Below are 25,270 nucleotides of genomic sequence, written 5' to 3' on the forward strand. Positions count from 1 at the left end.
CAAATGTCCCCTCAATACTGAGCCCCAGTGTGCCTAAACAATATTTAGTGCCCGCATGTTTGGCATTTCTGTAGTGGAGAGAGCCCGCCTAATTTACAGGTGCGTGTCCCAAGGAGCATGAGCTGGGCATAATGCACTGGTCACTACAACGTACTGGTCACTACAATGACAGTTTGCAATTTTCACTCACACTGCTGCCTGTTTCTGGAAAACGTGCATGGAGTCAAAATTGTCACTACATCTGTAGATAAATTCCCAAAGGGTTATAATTTCCAAAAAGGGGTCACTTGAGGGGGGTTTCCACTGTTTAGGCACATCAGGGGCTCTTCAAACGCGACATTGCGTCCGCATATTATACATTCAAAATAGTAGTATTCCCCCACTTATGGTGTATCGGTGTACTCAGGAGAAATTGCACAACAAATATTGTGGAGCAATTTCACCTGTTACCCTTGTGAAAATGCAAAATATTGAGCTAAAAAATATTTATTTTGGAAAAATGTGATTTTTTTAATTTTCACGGCTTAACGTTATAAACTTCTGTGAAGCACCTGTGGGTTCAAGGTGCCCAATACACATCTAGATAAATTCCCTAAGGGGTCTAGTTTCCAAAATGGTGTCATTTGTGGGGGGTTTTCACTGTTTAAGCACACCAGGGGCTCTCCAAACGCAACAGAACTTCCGCTAATTACTCCAGCATATTATACATTCAAAAAGTCAAATGACGCTCCTTCCCTTCCGAGCCCTGCCATGCACCAAAACAGTTGTTTTCCTCCACATATTGGGTATCTGCGCACTCAAGAGAAATTGCACTACAAATTTTATGGAGCAATTTCTCTTGTTACCCTCACGAAACTGCAAAATTTGGAGCTAAAAAAGATTTATGTGGGAAAAATTTGATTTTTTTTATTTTCACGGCTTAACGTTATAAACTTCTGTGAAGCACCTGTGGGTTCAAGGTGCCCAATACACATCTAGACAAGTTCTGTAAGGGAGCGCCTCATGCGTTGGTGAAAAATCGCAGTTCCTGTATTCTGCCCTCTGTGGCAATGTTTCTAACTACATGACCTTTTTCAAGCTTGAAAAACATCATGAAGATCGAAATGTCGCCACAGAGGGCAGAATAAAGCAACTGCGATTTTTCACCAACGCATGAGGCGCTGTCTTCATTTTTTATTTGAAAGTTTGGATGTTTTCTGGGAAGGACTCTCTGGAATTGACGTGCGCCTCTCTTTTGGGTAATAGTTAACCCTTTATTTGCTATGAGGTGCTGTGAATTGTTTATTCTTTGAAGTTCGGTAAGGGGTCTACCACTGTTTAGGCACCTCAGCTGCTGTCCAAACGCAACAAGGCAACTGCTTATTATGCCAGCATATTTTACATTCAAAAAGTCAAATGGCACTCCTTCCCTTCCAAGAACAGCCGTGCGCCCAAAGAGTAGATTTCCACCACATGTTGGGTATCTGCGCACTCAGGAGAAATTGCACAACAAAATGTATGCTCCATTTTCTCTTGTTGCCCTTGTAAAAGTTAAAAAAAAAATAGGTCTAAAGAAAATTTTTGTGAAAGGTAAATGTTTATTTTTTTCTTCAACATTCCAAAAATTCCTGTGAAGCACCTGAAGGGTTAATAAACTTCTTGAATGTAGTTCTGAGTACCTTGAGGGGTGCAGTTTTTAGAATAATGTCATTTTTGGGTATTTTCTGTCATATAGGCCCCTCAAAGTCACTTCAAACTTGATATGGTCCCTAAAAAAAATGGTTTTGCAAATTTTGTTGTAAAAATTAGAAATTGCTGGTCAACTTTTAACCCTTATAAAATCATAACAAAAAAATACACATGTGGGAAATTTTTAATGAACTCTTTTTTGCAATATGACTTTCTGATCTAAGGGCATAAAAATTTTCAAAATGTTTGTCAAATTTCCTTTTTTTTAGCAAATAAAGGCAAGTTATATCAAAGAAATGTTACCACTAACATGAAGTACAATATGTCACAAGAAAAAAATCTCAGAATCACCGTGATCCGTTGAAGCAGGGCCGTATTTGCCACTAGGCACTCGAGGGCACGTGCCTAGGGCAGCGACATTGCGGGGGGCGGCACCTGAGCAAGGATTTTTTTTTTTTAGTCCCAGGTCACAAACGCGACCGACTGCCGCACCCCCCTCCCCCCGCCTCCATATAAAGTATGGAGCATCATGTGTGGCCATTATACAGTATTGAGCATCATGCGTGGCCATTATACAGTATGGAGCATCATGTGTGGCTATTATACAGTATGGAGCATCATGTGTGGCCAATGGCCATTATACAGTATTGAGCATCGTGTGGCCCTTATACAGTATTGAGCATCATGTGTGGCGTTTATAAAGTATGGAGCATCATGTGTGGCCATTATACAGTATTGAGCATCATGTGAGGTCATTATACAGTATGGAGCATCATGTGTGGCCATTATACAGTATGGAGCATCATGTGTGGCCATTATACAGTATGGAGCATCATGTGTGGCCTTTATAAAGTATGGAGCATCATGTGTGGCCATTATACAGTATTGAGCATCATGTGAGGTCATTATACAGTATGGAGCATCATGTGTGGCCCTTATACAGTATTGAGCATCATGTGGCCATTACACAGTATGGAGCATCATGTGTGGCCACTATACAGTATGGAACATCATGTGTGGCCATTATACAGTATGGAGCATCATTTGTGGCCATTATACAGTATGGAACATTATGTAGGGCCATTATGCCGTATGTAGAGCACTGCGTAGCCATTATACAGTATGGAGCACTGCGTGGCCATACTTTTGGGGGGTTTTAATGTATATGAAACAGTGTCATCAGCAGTGCTAAATGGGTGTGGTTGGGACTTGGCTATGGGTGTGATTAGTTGTGAAATGGGTGTGGTCAGATGCGTGGCCTAAAATTTGCTGCGGCGCACGTAGTGCGCCGCAACCTTTAGACCTTTTTCCCTTCAAAAGTTGGGAGGTATGGCACCGCATTTCCCAGATCACAGCAAGTACCGCAAATCCCATAGGGAATGAATGAGACCAAACACAGTGTTGCCGTAAGTGATCCATTACGTGGCAGATGCAGAAAAACTGCCCAATCTGCTGCAAAAGGCTACTTTCACATCAGCGATTCTTGCCAAAGTCTATGCTGATAGTGTCATACTCACCAATGGGGGAGGCAGCACTAAAAGTGCCTAGGGCAGCAGAAACTCTAAATACGGCCCTGCGTTGAAGCGTTCTAGAGTTATGACCTCATAAAGTGACAATGGTCAGAATTGTAAAAATTGGCCTGATCATTAACGTGAAAACAGGCTTCGGGGTGAAGGGGTTATAAAGGGACTATTTAAAGTATTTTTATCCGCGGTGAGACAGATTATCCCCAGACATTGGAGATCATTCACCATTCCTGTCGAAATTGGAAAGGGATGAGACGGTTTATAACCTTATTCCCATGGGAGAGCTCATAGTCTCTGAACTTGGACTCATATGACTATATGAGAGCTTGGATACCCTGGACATCATTCAGAAATTCATCTGAATTTAGAACTTGGCTAACATCGCCATTCTAGTGATAATGAGAGCCATTAATATCGCACACAGAATATGCATAATTTCCCTCCCTATACTCCCCAAATTCTCCAGACACATTAGGTAGAAGAAATCTATTTAGTGATGAATGCAGTTTGTATTGTAAAATGGAGGCAACTTTAATTTCCATCAGTCCTTTCTAAAAAAAAAAAAGGGAAATTAATCTGAGGACAAGAAACAAGGCAGACATTTTGTTTGTTATCTTTGTCCAATGGTAATGCTGTATAGTTAGAATGATGTTTGTGCCATTCTTTGAGCATCCCTTTTTCCCTTGTGCTTACTCCTACAAGATACTAAGAGTATTTACATGTGGTAGTATTTAAGATGGGAGAAGGAACATTTTTTTTTTTATTAGAGTATAATCGGTTATAAAGACCACTATGGAGGCAAACTCATTACTATAGTATTCTCATTTTATTCTTTTGATTGCATTATATTTAGTGAAGAGGGAAACATAATTTCAAGGACCTCCGAAGGAAAACGTGTGAGAGTCGATTCAGTACCAGATACCAGTTAAGTGGCTCAGATTAGTACATCGTATTTTTATCTTCTCCTTTAGGATTGGTGATTTTCTCAAAATTTTTCAGAATAATATCAAATATTTCAATCTGAAATAAAATGCAAACAATAGATAAATACTATTATTTTACAAAATACTGTGCCAAAATCAAATTTTACTTTATCTCATTATAATGCTACCTTCACTTATCACAGTGTTTTTCAGACCAAAATTTCACAATTTTTGAACAATCATTACATTGGTAATGCCATATTTGTAGGCTTTGTTCATGGGAATATATCACAGAAGATGGGTATGTCTGATGATATATGTACATATACAGTACAGACAAAAAGTTTGGACACACCTTCTCATTTAAAGATTTTTCTGTATTTTCATGATAATGAAAATTGTAAATTCACACTGAAGGCATCAAAACTATTAATTAACACATGTGGAATTGTATACTTAACAAAAAAGTGTGAAACAACTGAAATTAGAATATTATCAAAAAGATAATTTATGTAACAACCCTGCTGGCATCACTGCATGGCCTCCCATCCCCCACCTGCATTACTCTCAAACTCTCTCACTTCTCTGGGCCATGTTGTGACTTCTCTGTGCTGCCAGCTCCATGCTCTGTGCCTCATGTCTGCTGTTTGCTCTGTGCATGCTCTGTCTGTGTGCATCGGGGGGCAGCGCCGGCAACTACTGTGTCTTATTGAGACTGTGTGCACCTTGCTAAAGTGTCCCCGGCCAATTGCCATGAGGCTTCCTGTATTTAAGACATCCCCACCCATTGGTGGGGGCCTGTGCAACTTACTCCCTCAGTTCTTAGCTGCTGAGGTGCCAGACCCTGTCTCTGTGACTCTTGTGTCCACCACCCACGGGGGCGTTGTACCCTGGTCTGTGTCCTGTGTAAGCCACCCAGTGGGGCGTAGTACCCTGGCCTGTGTCCTTGTGTAGCCATCCAGTGGGGCGTCGTACCTTGGCTTGTGTCCGTGTCTCTGTGCTTTGTCTCGTTCATCACTCTGTCTTAAGGTACCTTCACACTAAACGACGCTGCAGCGATCCAGACAACGATCCGGATCGCTGCAGCGTCGCTGTTTGGTCGCTGGAGAGCTGTCACACAGACCGCTCTCCAGCGACCAATGATGCCGGTAACCAGGGTAAACATCGGGTTACTAAGCGCAGGGCCGCGCTTAGTAACCTGATGTTTACCCTGGTTACCATCCTAAAAGTAAAAAAAACAAACACTTCATACTTACCTTCCACTGTCTGTCCCTGGTGCTCTGCTTCTCTGTACTGGCTGTGAGCACAGCAGCCGGAAAGCAGAGCGGTGACGTCACCGCTCTGCTTTCCGGCCGCTGTGCTCACAGTGAGTGCAGAGAAACAGAGCGCCGGGGACAGACAGCGGAAGGTAAGTATGAAGTGTTTGTTTTTTTACTTTTAGGATGGTAACCAGGGTAAACATCAGGCTACTAAGCGCGGCCCTGCGCTTAGTAACCCGATGTTTACCCTGGTTACCAGCGAAGACATCGCTGAATCGGCGTCACACACGCCGATTCAGCAATGTCAGCGGGAGAGCCAGCGACCAAATAAAGTTCTGGCCTTCTAGCCCCGACCAACGACATCATAGCAGGATTCTGATCGCTGCTGCGTGTCAAACTAAACGATATCGCTAGCCAGGACGCTGCAACGTCACGGATCGCTAGCGATATCGTTTAGTGTGAAGGTACCTTTAGTCTAGTCCTGTTCCTGTGTTCGTTTATATCCCTGTCTTGGTTTGCTTTATCTGCTGTACTCTGTGTCTTGCTTTTCTCTGCTTTCGGCTCTGCGACCTTGCTATGCTCCTTGCTCTGCACTCTGTGGCTTTGCTCTACTTTCAGCTCTGCACTCTGTGTCTTGCTTTGCTCTGCTTTTGGCTCTGCTTTTTGCGACCTTACTTTGCTCCTTGCTCTGCATTCTGTGACCTTGCTCTGCATTCTGTGACCTTGCTCTGCACTCTGTGGTTTTGCACTCAGCTCTGCACTCTGACTTTACTCTGCTCTCAGCTCTGCACTCTTTGCTCTGTGGCTCCGCTCCTTGCGGTTCTACCTTGCTCCGCTTCTTGCGGTTCTTCCCTGCTCCGCCTCCTGCGTCTCTGCTCTTGGCTCCGCCTCCTGCGTTTCTGCACTAGGCTCCGCCTCCTGCGTTTCAGCACTTGTCTCCGCCTACTGCTCTTGGCTCCGCCTCATGCGGTCTTTCTGCTTGGCTCCGCCTCCTGCGCGGTTTCGTATTTGGCTCCGCCTCCTGTGTTTCCGTGCTTGCTCCGCCTCCTGCTCTTGACTCCGCCTCCTGCATTTCTATTCTTCCGCTTTGCATCCGCTCTTGCGGTCTTTCTCTACCTATTCACAAGTCCTCCTGTCTGAACAGGTTCTTACCTGTTTTACATAACTGCCTGCAGACCGGTCCCTACCGGTTCTTCCAGTGTACCAGCCTTGACCGCCAGTCCTGCTAGATCCAGCCGTACCCGCCTGCCTGCCAGTGTCTCTGTTGTACCTGTCCGCCTGCCTGTGTCCCAGCCATGTCCGCCTGCCTATCTTTGTTCCGTTCTCCCAGTGGGATCAGCAGCCACAGCCAGACACCACCCTGGAGTGGTATTTGGTAGCTTCCTGCCGCACAAGCCTGACATCACCATCAGAGGCTCCAGCGAAGACCAAGGAAGCTACTTAGTTACACCCCTTCCAGGGTAGTCTGGTCTGTGGTCCAGTGGGGCCACACCCCCGCACGCCCGCGCCAACCAGTCTGGGCGCGAGTGTGACAATTTATTTCAGTTCTTCAATACAAAATGCGAAACTCATATATTATATAGAGTCATCACAAACAGTGATCTATTTCAAGTGTTTACTTCTGTTAATGAAAATAATTATGGCTTACAGCCAATGAAAACCCAAAAGTCATTATCTCAATAAATTAGAATAATGAACAAAAAACATGGCTTCCTAAGCATTTAAAAAATGTCCCTTAGTCTGTTTCAGTAGGCTCCACAATCATGGGGAAGATTGCTGACTTGACAAATGTCCAGAAGGGACTCATTGACAAATTCCACAAGGAGGGTAAGCCACAAAAGGTCATTGCTAAAGAAGCTGGCTGTGCACAGAGTGCTGTATCCAAGCATATTAATGGAAAGTTGAGTGGAAGGAAATAGTGTGGCAGAAAAAGGTGTACAAGCAACCGGGATAACCGCAGCCTTGAAAGGATTATTAGGAAAAAGCCGTTCAAAAATTTGGGGGAGATTCACAAGGAGTGGACTGCTGCTGGAGTCATTGCTTCAAGAGCCTCCACACACAAACATATCCAGGACATGGGCTACAAGTGTCGTATTCCTTGTATCAAGCCACTCATGACCAATAGACGCCAGAAGCGTCTTACCTGGGCCAAGAAGGAAAAGAACTGGACTGTTGCTCAGTGGTCCAAGTGTTGTTTTTAGATGAAAGTAAATTTTGCATTTCATTTGGAAATCAAGGTCCCAGAGTCTGGAGGAAGAGTGGAGAGGCACACAATCCAAGCAGCTTGAGGTCAAGTGTGAAGTTTCCACAATCAGTGATGGTTTGGGGAGCCATGTCATTTGCTGGTGCAGCTCCACTGTGTTTTATCAAGACAGCGCAGCCGTCTACCAGGAAATTTTAGCGCCCTTCATGCTCCCCTCTGTCGACAAGCTTTTTGGAGATGGAAATTTCATTCTCCCGCAGGACTTGGCACTTGTCCACACTGCCAAAACTACCAATACCTGGTTTAAAAACAACACTATCACTGTGCTTGATTGGCCAGCAAACTCACTGGACCTTAACCCCATAGAGAATCTATAGGGTATTGTCAAGGGGAAGATGAGAGACACCAGACCCAACAATGCAAACGAGCTGAAGGCTGCTATCAAAGCAACCTGGGCTTCCATAACACCTCAGCAGTGCCACAGGCTGATCGCCTCCATGCCACGCTGCATTGATGCAGTAATTGATGCAAAAGGAGCTCCGACCAAGTATTGAGTGCATTTACTGAACATACATTTCAGCAGGCCAACATTTTGGATTTTAAAATCATTTTTCAAGCTGGTGCTATAAAGTATTCTAATTTACTGAGATAATGACTTTTGGGTTTTCATTGGCTATAAGCCATAATCATCAACATTAACAGAAATAAACACTTGAAATAGATCACTCTGTTTGTAATGACTCTATATAATATATGAGTTTCACTTTTTGTATTGAAGAACTGAAATAAATGAACTTTTTGATGATATTCTAATTTAGTGACAAGAACCTGTAATTGGAGGTCTGATTGCCAGGACCCCCCACGATCTTGAATTTGAAGTGGCTGTAGCACTGCTTTAACATTGCATCCTAACATAAGAGAAAGGGACCATGCAGCAGATCCCTGCACAACGGTACTCCCAGCGATGTAGCCTCTTCTGGATTTAGAAAGTGAATGCATATCCTACCAATATGCCATTACTTTCTATAATCAGAAAAACTCTCTAATAAAATATTTTTATGCTTGTGCATTGCCTTTGTCTTCACTAGGTACTCTATAAGGTATTGTTTTCCTTATCATACTATGATATAAAAGATAATAGATTGAGAGAGTAATAGTTGAGTAAACTTACGTAGATGTTCCTCACATCCGTCAGAATTAGCTTAAGATCTACAAATGCACTTTCATCTTTTTCATGAACCAAAGCTCTGTAATCCATCTGGGTTGAGAAAATAGAATGTATAAATATTATAGTATTAAAATAAATACATAACTTAAGTATAACCTACATGCAGTCCTGACATATCTATTTTAGTAAATACTTGTATTCTATCAGTAGGAGGTATAATACAGTAATTCCTATAGAATGGTCTATGTATACATCATCATCAATGAGGGGGCAGGAACTGCAGGAGTCTGGTGGTTATTGACAGCTCCTGCTATAATTTCTGGATCAGGGATAGCTCAGTCTGCAACCATAACACCTTAGAAGACATAGTACATGATGACCACAGCTTCTCAGTGGTTAGGGAGGGAGATGGGGCTTTCTCTGTCACCTCTCCCCTCCAGTACTTTGTAATTATGAGGAATCAATGGGATTCTTAGAAGACCAGAGACCAGGCATGTAACGTGAGGGGCCTGCCAGAGCAAGCTTCAACTGGATGTGTGTCCACCCACTGAGTCTGTGCGCTGCTATACACACTGACAGCAAATCAGAGGCCAGCAACTGATGTCGGCGTGCTTATGACTAGAGGTGCATGGCAGTGACGTCAAGCGATCCTATGGCTTGCATAGTGAAGTCAGCTGCCAGCTTCAGGAGAGGACATCGTGCGGTGGGGGAGCGGAGGGTAGGTGAGTAGAATAATTTTTTATTCTATGCATTAATCCCTTCATCCCGATTCCTGTTTTCCCATTCTTGATCAGGCCAATTTTCTCAATTCTGACCAGTGCCACTTTATGAGGGAATAACTCTGGAATACTTCAACGAATCCCACCAATTCTGAGATCATTTTCTCGAGACATATTGTAGCTCATGATAGTAGTAAAATTTGTTCAATACGACTTGCGTTTATTTCTGAAAATATCGGAAATTTGACAAAAATTTCACAATTTTTAAACTTTTGATTTTTATACCCTTAAACCAAAGAGTTAAGTCACACAAAATAGTTAATAAATATCATTCCCCACAGATCTACTTTACATTAGAAGAGTTTTTGAAACATATTTTTTTTTGTTATGAAGGTAGAAAGGTTAAAGATTGTCCAGCGATTTCTCATTTTTCCAACAAAATTTACAAAACCATTATTTTTAGGGACCAAATCACATTTGAAGTGACTCTGAGGGGTCTATATGACAGAAAACACCCAAAAAGTGATTCTACCATTCTAAAACCTGCACCCCCCAAGGTGCTTAAAACCACATTTAAGAAGTTTACTAACCCTTCAGGTTCTTTACAGGAACTGAAGCAATGTGAAAAAAATGAACATTTAACAAAAATGAACCCCAAACTTTTTGTGCAGTTTCTCCTGAGTACATTGGTACCCTATATGTGGGGAAAAAAACACTATTTGGGAGCATAGCAGGGCTCGGAAGGGAATGAGCAAAGTTTGACTTTATGAAGGCAAAACTGGCTGGAATCAAGAGTGGACACCATGTCACGTTTGGAGAGTCCCTGATGTGCCTAAACAGTGGAAACCCCCCATAAGTGTCCTCTTTTAGGAAACTAAAGCTTATCTAGATGTGTGGTGAGCACATTGAACCTACTGGTGCTTCACAGAAATTTATAACATTTAGCCTTAAAAATAAAAAAATCACATTTTTTTTCCCAAAAAATATTTTCACAAGGGTAACAGAAGGAAAATTGTTGTGCAATTTCTCCTGTGTACGCAGATACCCCATATGTGGGGGAAAACTACTGTTTGGGCACATGCCAGGGCTCAGAAGGAAAGGAGTGACCTTGTGGGGAGCAGACTTTGATGGAATGGTCTGAGCGCACCATGTCACATTTGAGAGCCTCTGATGTGCCTAAACCAGTGCTGTGGAGTCGATAAGCCAAACCACCGACTCTAAGTTCTCAATTTCCCTGACTTCCGACTCAACTCCAACTCCACGACTCCAACTGCACAGCACTGTCTCACTACAAATTGCAGCACAGATTCATCTCAACTAAAGGCTGAAATCCTTAGATCAGAAATAGAACAGACATTTATAGGACATGTCGTAAATTTCCCAAATCATTATGAAACATTTACAGCACATCTTGCACTGAACTATTGAACCCAATTTAATATATATTGCAGGAGTCTGTTTATTTTACTCCAACGCCACCAAAATAGACACCAACTTCACAGCCCTGGCCTAAACAGTGGCTATCTCACACATATGACCCCATTTTGGGAACTAGACCCCTCAAACAACTTATCTAGATGTTTGGTGAGCACCTTGAACCTTCAGGTGTTTCACAGATATTTCTGACGTTGATCTGTAAAAATTAAAAATCACATTTTTTCCACAAAAATGATTTTTTTTATTTTTACAAGGGTAAAAGGAGAAAGTGGACCCCAAAAATTGTTGCACAATTTCCGCTAAGTACGCCGATACCCCATATGTGGTGGGAAACCACTTTTTGGTTGTACAGCAGTGCTCAGAAGGTAAGGAGTGACGGTTTGAAGCACAATGTTTGATGGAAAGGTCTGCATGCACCATTTCGCGTTTGCAGAGCTCCTGATGTGCCTAAAAAGTAGAAATTCCTCAAAAAGTGACTCCATTTTGGAAACGACACCCCTCAAGGATTTTATTTAGAAGCATAGTTATAGTAATGATAATAATGCTTTTGGTTTTACTGGTGTATGAATTTATAATATGGTAGTACATGTAAATTGTGCCGAGTACATCAAATTATAAAAGTGTGTTATGTAAACAGGATAAAAACACATTTTATGAATTTGTGGACACGTGGTTCACTATGAAGCAATCCTTAATGCAAAGGCCAGGTTTCTCAGGGCAAGTTTCACAATGGTAAATTGTGTCCTTTCGGATTCCTCTCTTGGAGCATACTAATTTTTTGTGTTCTTCCCTTCTTTGATGTTTGAGGAACCTCTGCTGGAAAATGTTGACCTGGGATGATATGGGCACCATCAGTTTCAGAAGTACTGGGACCCGCATCTTCTTGAGTGCCAAACATTAGGGCCTTGATGACTACCTCCTGAAACTGAAGGAGGGTCCCCGTATTGCCTGCAGATCTGAACAGCACAAAAGCATTGTACAGTGCCATCTGTACAACGTGCATGGCTAATTTTGTGTACCATAATTTAGCTTTTCTCATGGCACTGTATGGTTTGAGGACCTGATCTGAGAGATCTACTCCTCCATGTACTTATTATAATCCAAGGCACAATCTGGCTTTCCGACTTGTGTTGTGGTACCTCGGACAGTGACAAGGGAGCTATTGTCACGGTGTATGATGGTAAAGAGAAGGACATCCCTCTTGTCCTTATGCTTGACCACCAGAATGTTGTCACTGCATTGGGTTCTGCTTTCGCCATTTCTCAGCAGTTGCCCAATTGGCGGCTTAGGACGGCCTCTCTGATTTTTTTGCATAGTGCCACATGCAACTGTACGTCTGGCAGAAAGAGTCTTGAAAACTGGGATGCTGCTGTAAAATTTATCAATGTAGAGGTGATATCCTTTATCCGGCAGTGGGAGCAGCAATTCCCACACAATTATCCCACAATTTTCCTTGTCATGGCCATGTGGAATACCGGTGTGCTGTACAGTATATCAGTACTCCAGTATTGCCGAAAATCTGGTTTTCTGACTATGCCCATATGCAGCACAATGCCCCAAAATGTCATAATTTATACTACGTTTGCAGTGGTCCGTCTGGGGTATGATGACTTTGTATTTTTGGAGAAAAATTGTTGAGCATACAGATTTGTCTGGACCACCATAACAATTCAGTGAAGCCTGTAACATCAAATTGGATTTCTGAGCTGTCCTTGAAATATGGAATAACAGACTGATAGTTTTTATAACAAGAACAGGTCTTACAAGGGTGTTGTCTACATTTAAAAAAGCCTGTAGTTGATAACCAATTTAAAGAATTTTTTGTTTTATTTGGATAATAGAAACTGGGAGATAAGGAGTTACTCAGAGTTGGGGCTCACCTAGATACTATTTTTATGCGATTCTTAAGAATTTTATCCATGGTATCTGTTATGTTTGCTAATGACAGGTGTTATGAAGGCAATCCAGAAACACAGTGTGCTTAGCGATCAGAGCGCACACAGTGATCTGACAAATACCCAAAAATACAAGAACGAGCTCTGAGACGTGGAAACTCTGTAGACTGCACACCTGATCCTATCCTAAACACAACTAAAAGCGGCTGTGGATTGCGCCTAACAACTACCTAGGCAACTCGGCACAGCCTAAGAAACTAGCTAGCCTGAAGATAGAAAAATAGGCCTGACTTGCCCCAGAGAAATTCCCCAAAGGAAAAGGCAGCCCCCCACATATAATGACTGTGAGTAAGATGAAAAGACAAAACGTAGGGATGAAATAGATTCAGCAAAGTGGGGCCCGATATTCTAGGACAGAGCGAGGACAGTAAAGCGAACTTTGCAGTCTACAAAAAACCCTAAAGCAAAACCACGCAAAGGGGGCAAAAAAAACCCACCGTGCCGAACTAACGGCACGGCGGTACACCCTTTGCGTCTCAGAGCTTCCAGCAAAACAAAAGACAAGCTGGACAGAAAAAAAGCAACAAAAAAGCAAAAAAGCACTTAGCTATACAGAGCAGCAGGTCACAGGAACAATCAGGAGAAGCTCAGATCCAACACTGAAACATTGACAAGGAGCAAGGATAGCAGCATCAGGCGGAGTTAAGTAATGAAGCAGTTAACGAGCTCACCAGAACACCTGAGGGAGGAAGCTCAGAAGCTGCAGTACCACTTGTGACCACAGGAGTGAATTCAGCCACAGAATTCACAACAGTACCCCCCCCTTGAGGAGGGGTCACCGAACCCTCACCAGAGCCCCCAGGCCGACCAGGATGAGCCGCATGAAAGGCACGAACAAGATCGGAAGCATGAACATCAGAGGCAAAAACCCAGGAATTATCTTCCTGAGCATAACCCTTCCATTTAACCAGATACTGGAGTTTCCGTCTAGAAACACGAGAATCCAAAATCTTCTCCACAATATACTCCAATTCCCCCTCCACCAAAACCGGGGCAGGAGGCTCAACAGATGGAACCATAGGTGCCACGTATCTCCGCAACAACGACCTATGGAATACATTATGTATGGAAAAGGAGTCTGGGAGGGTCAAACGAAAAGACACAGGATTGAGAACCTCAGAAATCCTATACGGACCAATAAAACGAGGTTTAAATTTAGGAGAGGAAACCTTCATAGGAATATGACGAGAAGATAACCAAACCAGATCCCCAACACGAAGTCGGGGACCCACACGGCGTCTGCGATTAGCGAAAAGTTGAGCTTTCTCCTGGGACAAGATCAAATTGTCCACTACCTGAGTCCAGATCTGCTGCAACCTATCCACCACAGAATCCACACCAGGACAGTCCGAAGACTCAACCTGTCCTGAAGAGAAACGAGGATGGAACCCAGAATTGCAAAAAAATGGAGAAACCAAGGTAGCCGAGCTGGCCCGATTATTAAGGGCGAACTCAGCCAACGGCAAAAAGGACACCCAATCATCCTGGTCTGCAGAAACAAAACATCTCAGATATGTTTCCAAGGTCTGATTGGTTCGTTCGGTCTGGCCATTAGTCTGAGGATGGAAAGCCGAGGAAAAGGATAGGTCAATGCCCATCCTACCACAAAAGGCTTGCCAAAACCTTGAAACAAACTGGGAACCTCTGTCAGAAACAATATTCTCAGGAATGCCATGCAACCGAACCACATGCTGAAAGAACAAAGGTACCAAATCAGAGGAGGAAGGCAATTTAGCCAAGGGCACCAGATGGACCATTTTAGAAAAGCGATCACAGACCACCCAAATGACTGACATCTTTTGAGAAACGGGAAGGTCAGAAATGAAATCCATCGAAATATGTGTCCAAGGCCTCTTTGGGACCGGCAAGGGCAAAAGCAACCCACTGGCACGAGAACAGCAGGGCTTAGCCCTAGCACAAATCCCACAGGACTGCACAAAAGTACGTACATCCCGTGACAGAGATGGCCACCAGAAGGATCTAGCCACTAACTCTCTGGTACCAAAGATTCCAGGATGACCAGCCAACACCGAACAATGAAGTTCAGAGATAAGTTTATTAGTCCACCTATCAGGGACGAACAGTTTCTCTGCTGGACAACGATCAGGTTTATTCGCCTGAAATTTTTGCAGCACCCGCCGCAAATCAGGGGAGATGGCAGACACAATGACTCCTTCCTTGAGGATACCCGCTGGCTCAGATAAACCCGGAGAGTCGGGCACAAAACTCCTAGACAGAGCATCCGCCTTCACATTTTTAGAGCCCGGAAGGTACGAAATCACAAAGTCGAAGCGGGCAAAAAATAACGACCAACGGGCCTGTCTAGGATTCAAGCGCTTGGCAGACTCGAGATAAGTCAAGTTCTTATGATCAGTCAATACCACCACGCGATGCTTAGCTCCTTCAAGCCAATGACGCCACTCCTCGAATGCCCACTTCATGGCCAGCAACTCTCGATTGCCCACATCATAATTACGCTCAGCGGGCGAAAACTTCCTGGAAAAGAAAGCACATGGTTTCATCACTGAGCAATCAGAACCTCTCTGTGACAAAACCGCCCCTGCTCCAATCTCAGAAGCATCAACCTCGACCTGGAACGGAAGAGAAACATCTGGCTGACACAACACAGGGGCAGAACAAAAATGACGCTTCAACTCCTGAAAAGCTTCCACAGCAGCAGAAGACCAATTAACCAAATCAGCACCCTTCTTGGTCAAATCGGTCAATGGTTTGGCAATGCTAGAAAAATTACAGATGAAGCGACGATAAAAATTAGCAAAGCCCAGGAACTTTTGCAGACTTTTCAGAGATGTCGGCTGAATCCAATCCTGGATGGCTTGGACCTTAACTGGATCCATCTCGATAGTAGAAGGGGTAAAGATGAACCCCAAAAATGAAACTTTCTGCACACCGAAGAGACACTTTGATCCCTTCACAAACAAAGAGTTAGCACGCAGGACCTGAAAAACCATTCTGACCTGCTTCACATGAGACTCCCAATCATCTGAGAAGATCAAAATGTCATCCAAGTAAACAATCAGGAATTTATCCAGATACTCACGGAAGATGTCATGCATAAAAGACTGAAACACAGATGGAGCATTGGCAAGTCCGAACGGCATCACTAGATACTCAAAATGACCCTCGGGCGTATTAAATGCAGTTTTCCATTCATCTCCTTGCCTGATTCTCACCAGATTATACGCACCACGAAGATCTATCTTAGTGAACCAACTAGCCCCCTTAATCCGAGCAAACAAGTCAGATAACAATGGCAAGGGATACTGAAATTTAACAGTGATCTTATTAATAAGGCGGTAATCAATACACGGTCTCAGCGAACCATCCTTCTTGGCTACAAAGAAGAACCCTGCTCCCAGTGGTGATGACGATGGGCGAATATGTCCCTTCTCCAGGGATTCCTTCACATAACTGCGCATAGCGGCGTGTTCGGGCACGGATAAATTAAATAATCGACCTTTAGGGAATTTACTACCAGGAATCAAATTGATAGCACAATCACAATCCCTATGCGGAGGTAGAGCATCGGAATTGGGCTCTTCAAATACATCCTGATAATCAGACAAGAACTCTGGGACCTCAGAAGGGGTGGATGACGAAATCGACAAAAATGGAACATCACCATGTACCCCCTGACAACCCCAGCTGGATACCGACATGGAATTCCAATCCAATACAGGATTATGGGTTTGTAGCCATGGCAACCCCAACACGACCACATCATGCAGATTATGCAACACCAGAAAGCGAATAACTTCCTGATGTGCAGGAGCCATGCACATGGTCAGCTGGGCCCAGTATTGAGGTTTATTCTTGGCCAAAGGTGTAGCATCAATTCCTCTCAATGGAATAGGACACCGCAAAGGCTCCAAGAAAAACCCACAACGTTTAGCATAATCCAAATCCATCAGATTCAGGGCAGCGCCCGAATCCACAAACGCCATGACAGAAAACGACGACAAAGAGCATATCAAGGTAATGGACAGAAGGAATTTGGACTGTACAGTACCAATGACGGCAGACCTAGCGGACCGCTTAGTGCGCTTAGGACAATCAGAAATAGCATGAGTGGAATCACCACAGTAGAAACACAGACCATTCAGACGTCTGTATTCCTGCCGTTCAACTCTAGTCATAGTCCTATCGCACTGCATAGGCTCAGGTTTAACCTCAGGCAGTACCGCCAAATGGTGCACAGATTTACGCTCGCGCAAGCGTCGACCGATCTGAATGGCCAAAGACAAAGACTCATTCAAACCAGCAGGCATAGGAAATCCCACCATGACATCCTTAAGAGCCTCAGAGAGACCCTTTCTGAACAAAGCTGCCAGCGCAGATTCATTCCACTGAGTGAGTACTGACCATTTCCTAAATTTCTGACAATATACTTCTATATCATCCTGACCCTGGCACAAAGCCAGCAAATTTTTCTCAGCCTGATCCACTGAATTAGGCTCATCGTACAGCAATCCGAGCGCCAGGAAAAACGCATCGACACTACTCAATGCAGGGTCTCCTGGCGCAAGAGAAAATGCCCAGTCTTGAGGGTCGCCGCGCAAAAAAGAAATAATAATCAAAACCTGTTGAATAGGATTACCAGAAGAATGAGGTTTCAAGACCAGAAATAGCTTACAATTATTTTTGAAACTTAGAAACTTAGTTCTATCTCCAAAAAACAAATCAGGAATAGGAATTCTTGGTTCTAACATAGATTTCTGATCAATAGTATCTTGAATTTTTTGTACATTTATAACGAGATTATCCATTGAAGAGCACAGACCCTGAATATCCATGTCCACACCTGTGTCCAGAATCACCCAAATGTCTAGGGGAAAAAAAAAAAGTGAACACAGAGCAGAAAAAAAAAAAAAATGATGTCAGAACTTTTTCTTTCCCTCTATTGAGAATTATTAGTTTGGGCTCCTTGTACTGTTATGTTTGCTAATGACAGGTGTTATGAAGGCAATCCAGAAACACAGTGTGCTTAGCGATCAGAGCGCACACAGTGATCTGACAAATACCCAAAAATACAAGAACGAGCTCTGAGACGTGGAAACTCTGTAGACTGCACACCTGATCCTATCCTAAACACAACTAAAAGCGGCTGTGGATTGCGCCTAACAACTACCTAGGCAACTCGGCACAGCCTAAGAAACTAGCTAGCCTGAAGATAGAAAAATAGGCCTGACTTGCCCCAGAGAAATTCCCCAAAGGAAAAGGCAGCCCCCCACATATAATGACTGTGAGTAAGATGAAAAGACAAAACGTAGGGATGAAATAGATTCAGCAAAGTGGGGCCCGATATTCTAGGACAGAGCGAGGACAGTAAAGCGAACTTTGCAGTCTACAAAAAACCCTAAAGCAAAACCACGCAAAGGGGGCAAAAAAAACCCACCGTGCCGAACTAACGGCACGGCGGTACACCCTTTGCGTCTCAGAGCTTCCAGCAAAACAAAAGACAAGCTGGACAGAAAAAAAGCAACAAAAAAGCAAAAAGCACTTAGCTATACAGAGCAGCAGGTCACAGGAACAATCAGGAGAAGCTCAGATCCAACACTGAAACATTGACAAGGAGCAAGGATAGCAGCATCAGGCGGAGTTAAGTAATGAAGCAGTTAACGAGCTCACCAGAACACCTGAGGGAGGAAGCTCAGAAGCTGCAGTACCACTTGTGACCACAGGAGTGAATTCAGCCACAGAATTCACAACAGTTATCATCATCTCTTAAGACACTTAAGTTGCGATATATGATGTCAGAAATCGATTTGAAATAAGTGCTATATGTCAGTACTAACACCGGTGGTTTCTGAAAAGAGTTACCATATATACTCGAGTATAAGCCGACCCGCGTATAAGCCGACCCCCTTAATTTTGCCACAAAAAACTCCCCTATGGGAGGTGGAGCTGCATATTCATTACTGTAATGAGCGGTACCATGTGACCGCTCAGTACAGGAAGAAGCTGGGGCGCCGAGGAAGCAGGGACTGCACAGCGCCAGGAGCAGGTGAGTATAATTAGACAGCCCCCGCTCCCCTCCCCTGCCGACCCCTGGGTATGACTCGAGTATAAGCCAAGAGGGGGACTTTCAGCCCAAAAAAATGGGCTGAAAATCTTGACTTATACTCGAGTATATACGGTAATTTTTAATACAGACAGAATTATTTTGTTCAGAACTGGAAACAGGTGCAATGAGTTCTGACCGTATTTTTGTAGCAGCAATATTAACAGTGCGGTCTATAGTCCATTTTGGATATTTTCTATTTGTGAGACGTTTTCTAATATTGTTTTTTTCCAGTGAAAAAAGCTGTTTCATTACTGCAGTTTCTTCTTGCTCTTAGTATTTCACCCACAGGAATCGACCGAATTGTGTGTTGTAGGTGGAAGCTATGCACATGTAATATTGTGTTCCCTGCGGTTTCTTTGCGGTATGTGCTACTACAAACAATCTCAAAAGGTTTTGCTGAGAGATGTAGATCCAGAAAATTAATATTATTTTTGTTGTGTGTATAAGTGAATTTTAGATTGAAAGGATCTTTTTATTTATGTAAAAAATGAATAAAATTAAAGAATCTGCGTCCCCCTCCCACATCAGTAATAGGTCATCAATATATCTGGTATACCATTTTATATGGGCATAAAATGGGTTATCAGTACAGAAAATATATAGTTCTTCCCACCATGCCATCACTAGAATCGCCACCGACGGGGAGAACTTTGCTCCCATTGAAACTCCACTATTTTGGATGTAAAATGTTTTGTTAAAAAGAAAATCACTATTTCCAGTGATGTAGCGCAGTGACTGGAAATAGTGGCACCGTATATATACGACGTTGTGCAGGAATGCAGCTCCTGAGTTCTCTATATAGATATGATGCTTGTCCGGAAGTGGTTGAAGAACAGCGGCAGAATAGGGGACATATATACCAGGATGGGAGATATGTTTACCAGGATGGGAAACATACATACCAAAATGGGGGATATATATACCAGTATAAGGGACATATATACCAGGATGGGGGATATACAGTGGGGCAAAAAAGTATTTAGTCAGTCAGCAATAGTGCAAGTTCCACCACTTAAAAAGATGAGAGGCGTCTGTAATTTACATCATAGGTAGACCTCAACTATGGGAGACAAACTGAGAAAAAAAAATCCAGAAAATCACATTGTCTGTTTTTTTTTAACATTTTATTTGCATATTATGGTGGAAAATAAGTATTTGGTCAGAAACAAACAATCAAGATTTCTGGCTCTCACAGACCTGTAACTTCTTCTTTAAGAGTCTCCTCTTTCCTCCACTCATTACCTGTAGTAATGGCACCTGTTTAAACTTGTTATCAGTATAAAAAGACACCTGTGCACACCCTCAAACAGTCTGACTCCAAACTCCACTATGGTGAAGACCAAAGAGCTGTCAAAGGACACCAGAAACAAAATTGTAGCCCTGCACCAGGCTGGGAAGACTGAATCTGCAATAGCCAACCAGCTTGGAGTGAAGAAATCAACAGTGGGAGCAATAACTAGAAAATGGAAGACATACAAGACCACTGATAATCTCCCTCGATCTGGGGCTCCACGCAAAATCCCACCCCGTGGGGTCAGAATGATCACAAGAACGGTGAGCAAAAATCCCAGAACCACGCGGGGGGACCTAGTGAATGAACTGCAGAGAGCTGGGACCAATGTAACAAGGCCTACCATAAGTAACACACTACGCCACCATGGACTCAGATCCTGCAGTGCCAGACGTGTCCCACTGCTTAAGCCAGTACATGTCCGGGCCCATCTGAAGTTTGCTAGAGAGCATTTGGATGATCCAGAAGAGTTTTGGGAGAATGTCCTATGGTCTGATGAAACCAAACTGGAACTGTTTGGTAGAAACACAACTTGTCGTGTTTGGAGGAAAAAGGATACTGAGTTGCATCCATCAAACACCATACCTACTGTAAAGCATGGTGGTGGAAACATCATGCTTTGGGGCTGTTTCTCTGCAAAGGGGCCAGGACGACTGATCCGGGTACATGAAAGAATGAATGGGGCCATGTATCGTGAGATTTTGAGTGCAAACCTCCTTCCATCAGCAAGGGCATTGAAGATGAAACATGGCTGGGTCTTTCAACATGACAATGATCCAAAGCACACCGCCAGGGCAATGAAGGAGTGGCTTCGTAAGAAGCATTTCAAGGTCCTGGAGTGGCCTAGCCAGTCTCCAGATCTCAACCCTATAGAAAACCTTTGGAGGGAGTTGAAAGTCCGTGTTGCCAAGCGAAAAGCCAAAAACATCACTGCTCTAGAGGAGATCTGCATGGAGGAATGGGCCAACATACCAACAACAGTGTGTGGCAACCTTGTGAAAACTTACAGAAAACGTTTGACCTCTGTCATTGCCAACAAAGTATATATTACAAAGTATTGAGATGAAATTTTGTTTCTGACCAAATACTTATTTTCCACCATAATATGCAAATAAAATGTTAAAAAAACAGACAATGTGATTTTCTGGATTTTTTTTTCTCAGTTTGTCTCCCATAGTTGAGGTCTACCTATGATGTAAATTACAGACGCCTCTCATCTTTTTAAGTGGTGGAACTTGCACTATTGCTGACTGACTAAATACTTTTTTGCCCCACTGTATATATATATACCAGGTTGGGGCCCAGGATGGGGGATATATATACCAGGATGGGGAATAAATACTTGGATGGGATAAGGAACATATAAAGCTCTAGAGGTTATATACCCACATTTATGGGATTTGCATACTTGCAGTCTTGTTGTGGTTTGTCTCAATTCATTTTTATTGAGGTCTCTCGGTAGAAGTGAATTGAACAATGTTGAATGCATGCATGTGACCACACGTATGAAAATCACATTCATGCGTTTATGTGACTGCTCCCTTGAACTGGCAAAGTTTGGAAATCATGACGGCATGTGCACTGTCACATTTCAGGTTCGACAGCAAAGTCTGCCTTCACTCTGCGTGACTGCATACTTTGCCCTAGAACCTGGAAAACTCCTTTAAGGAAAGAAAATAAAAAAAGCTTCTCACCACATGTGTTTCTTTAGACGCTTTAGCAACAGCATCTCCTCTCTCAGTAAGATACCTGAAAAGAGAAAAATAGGTTCATTTTCAGATTAAAACAAAGTTTATTGTAGACATTTATGGGAGAAGCTGAGATTAATAGGTAATATTAAGCCACTGCAGAACATCTATACTATTATTTATGTGATTATTCATGTAGCCATGAGTTGTGTTTGGAATTGCACCTCCATAGAGTAGTCTTGTTTCTAGATTTCTCCAAGCTCTTAGAGTACTCATTGTACAAAATCAATGGTCAAAAATGTGAAGGAATAAGGGTAAAACATTGATTCCTACTTGCAGATGTTGGTCTGTGAGGTTTCCAACTTCGTTTTTAAAGCAGCGACACGTTCTAATACCTTCTCCTGTTGTACAGAAAGAAAAAAATATGATTTTAGTATTTGTTTCTTTTCGTTACTTGTATTGGATAAGTGGAAAAAAACTGTGACTTAAGTCCACGAATATAGATTTATGTACCTGTACTGACACTCCAAAATCATTTCCATCCTCAATTGTTGGAATTAGATAATTGATCCAGGTGATAATCTACAACAACAAAAAATACAGGTTTTGCCTTGCTACTAAGATTTGCCTCCAAACCACATATTGAAGACACTATTGCAGTTTTTACCAAAGCGCAGCCCTCTCTCAGAGTTCTTATCTCAGGTAGGACAATGTTTAGTACTTTCTGAAGCTTCTCATTCTCTTTCAAGAATCCACATTTAGGAGCTAAAATAACAACAAATAGACTAATAAATGACATATCATGACTCTTACTTTTAGTTATATGTATGTTAGGTAGGTTACCTTTCTTTTCTTCTTTGTCAGTTTCCATTTTTGTGTCCTGAGTCCATAAAAATATGAATTTAAGAAGTGGTTGAAGCATCTAAAATCTCAGATATTTTGTTCTTGATTATAGTTCTTAATTGGGTATTCCAATCTTACATTCATGATAGAACCACAGGATATGTCACAAATCTATCGTACAGATCCCACCAATGGGAACTGCATCTATGTCCAGAACCCCTTTAAATTTTTCACTCTGTTTCATTGCAGCCATTTGGTAAATTCAAAAAAGTTCATTTTTTTCCCATTAATATACACTCTGCTCCCCATTTTTACAGAAAAAAACAGAAATGTAGAAATTTGTTGCATATTTATTAAAAAAGAAAAACTGAAATATCACATGGTCATAAGTATTCAGACCCTTTCCTCAGACACTCATATTTAAGTCACATGCTGTCCATTTCCTTGTGATCCTCCTTCACATGGGTTCTACTCCTTCATTGGAGTCCAGCTGTGTTTAATTAAACTGATAGGACTTGATTTGGAAAGGCACACACCTGTCTATATAAGACCTCACAGCTCACAGTGCATGTCAGACCAATTGAAAATCATGAGGACAAAGGAACTGGCCAAGGAGCTCAGAGACAGAATTGTGGCAAGGCACAGATCTGGCCAAGGTTACAGAAGAATTTCTGAAGTACTCAAGGTTCCTAAGAGCATAGTTGCCTCCATAATTCTTAAATGGAAGAAGTTTGGGACCACCAGAAGTCTTCCTAGACCTGGCTGTCCAGCCAAACTGAGCAATCGTGGGAGAAGAGCCTTGGTGAGAGAGGTAAAGAAGAACCCCAAGATCACTGTGGCTGAGCTCCAGAAATGCAGTAGGGAGATGAGAGAAAATTCCACAGAGTCAACTATCACCAGTCGGGCCTTTATGGCAGAGTGGCCCGATGGAAGCCTCTCCTCAGTGCAAGACATACGAAAGCCCGTATAGAATTTGCTAAAAAACACATGAAGGACTACCAGACTATGAGAAATAAGATTCTCTGGTCTGATGAGAAGAAAATAGACCTTTTTGGTGATAATTCTAAGAGGTATGTGTGGAGGAAACCAGGCACTGCTCATCACCTGCCCAATACAATACCAACAGTGAAACATGGTGGTGGCAGCATCATGCTATGGGGTGTTTTTCAGCAGCAGGGACAGGACTGGTTGTCATTGAAGGAAACATGAATGTGGCCAAGCACAGAGATATCCTGGATGAAAACCTCTTCCAGAGTGCTCTGGACCTCAGACTTGGCTGAAGGTTCATCTTCCAACAAGACAATGACCCTAAGCACACAGTTAAAATAATAAAGGAGTGGATTTAGAACAACTCTGTGACCATTCTTGACTGACCCAGCCAGAGCCCTGACCTAAACACAATTGAGCATATCTGGAGAGACATGAAAATGGATGTCCACCAACGTTCCCCATCCAACCTGACGGAACTGGAGAGGATCTGCAAGGAAGAATGGCAGAGGATCCCCAAATCCAGGTGTGAAAAACTTGTTGCATCATTCCCAAGAAGACTCATGGCTGTACTAGCTCAAAAAGGTGCTTCTACTCAATACTGATCAAAGGGTCTGAACACTTATGACCATGTGATATTTCAGTTTTTCTTTTTTAATACATTTGCAAAAATTTCTGTTTTTTTCAGTCAAGATGGGGTGCAGAGTGTACATTATTGAGAAAACAAATGAACTTTTTTGAATTTACCAAATGGCTGCAATGAAACAAAAGTGAAACATTTAAAGGGGTCTGAATACTTTCCGTACCCGCTGTACGAGATGGGAATACCACTTTGAGTTTGATTTTTTAATTCTCTGCCCAGCCTCTCACCTCAGCCTCAGGATTTGGAGGATCAGGAATGGGAATGTTCAGCTCAGAATGAAGTGACGTCAGATCTTTAACGTTAAAAACATCACTCTGTCAAGAAAGGAAATTAGGTTATGCTAAGTTCTCATCAGTGTTAGCAACTTTCCCACAGAATCTGTTACTTTTACAGAAAAAAATACTGCACAATTTGTTCCATTAAAATGATGAACACAATGATAGACACCTGGCCCATATTAATATAAGTAAATAGGGATTGTATGGCACTGCAGTTGAGCTAATGCTGATGAGAAACAAGTTTTTGCATGTTGGTGTAATAGGGACTGTTAACATGGACCTCCCGGTAGCACTAAAACATCGCCAATCAGTATATGTTTACCCATCGGCAGTCGTTTAAAAGCCTGTCAGACGGCGCTAAATGATGCTCATTGAACAATCATTATTAGATTATTCCATGCTCACAGGCTGCCATTCTTCTTGCCAGCGTATGTCAGGGCACCGTGGATAATTGTGATTTTTAAGCATGCTTAAAAACCATTTCACCCAACGAACAAGCGTCATTGGGTGATCGGCAGCCTGTTTACACTGAAAGATTATCATGAAATGAGCTTGTATCACAATAATCTTTCAGTGTAAATTTACCTGACAAAGGCT

The 25,270-nt window shown here is 42.7% G+C and overlaps 1 protein-coding gene across 1 annotated transcript in view; it reads right to left on the minus strand.

The window, feature by feature from the left end:
• Positions 1-4,001: 4,001 nt before the first annotated feature.
• The window catches only part of PSME2 (proteasome activator subunit 2), a 41,472-nt gene continuing 20,203 nt past the window's right edge, over positions 4,002-25,270 (minus strand). Inside the window, exons 4-11 of the mRNA XM_069761893.1 lie at positions 24,623-24,709; positions 22,766-22,802; positions 22,590-22,687; positions 22,436-22,504; positions 22,256-22,323; positions 21,929-21,983; positions 8,751-8,837; positions 4,002-4,214 (exon numbers count right to left, since the gene is read on the minus strand). Coding sequence (XP_069617994.1) covers positions 4,134-4,214; positions 8,751-8,837; positions 21,929-21,983; positions 22,256-22,323; positions 22,436-22,504; positions 22,590-22,687; positions 22,766-22,802; positions 24,623-24,709 — 582 coding nt within the window. The 3' untranslated portion in view covers positions 4,002-4,133. The remainder of the gene's footprint in view (positions 4,215-8,750; positions 8,838-21,928; positions 21,984-22,255; positions 22,324-22,435; positions 22,505-22,589; positions 22,688-22,765; positions 22,803-24,622; positions 24,710-25,270) is intronic.

Source organism: Ranitomeya imitator, chromosome 1 (genome assembly GCF_032444005.1).
Source record: "Ranitomeya imitator isolate aRanImi1 chromosome 1, aRanImi1.pri, whole genome shotgun sequence".
Taxonomy (NCBI): domain Eukaryota; kingdom Metazoa; phylum Chordata; class Amphibia; order Anura; family Dendrobatidae; genus Ranitomeya; species Ranitomeya imitator.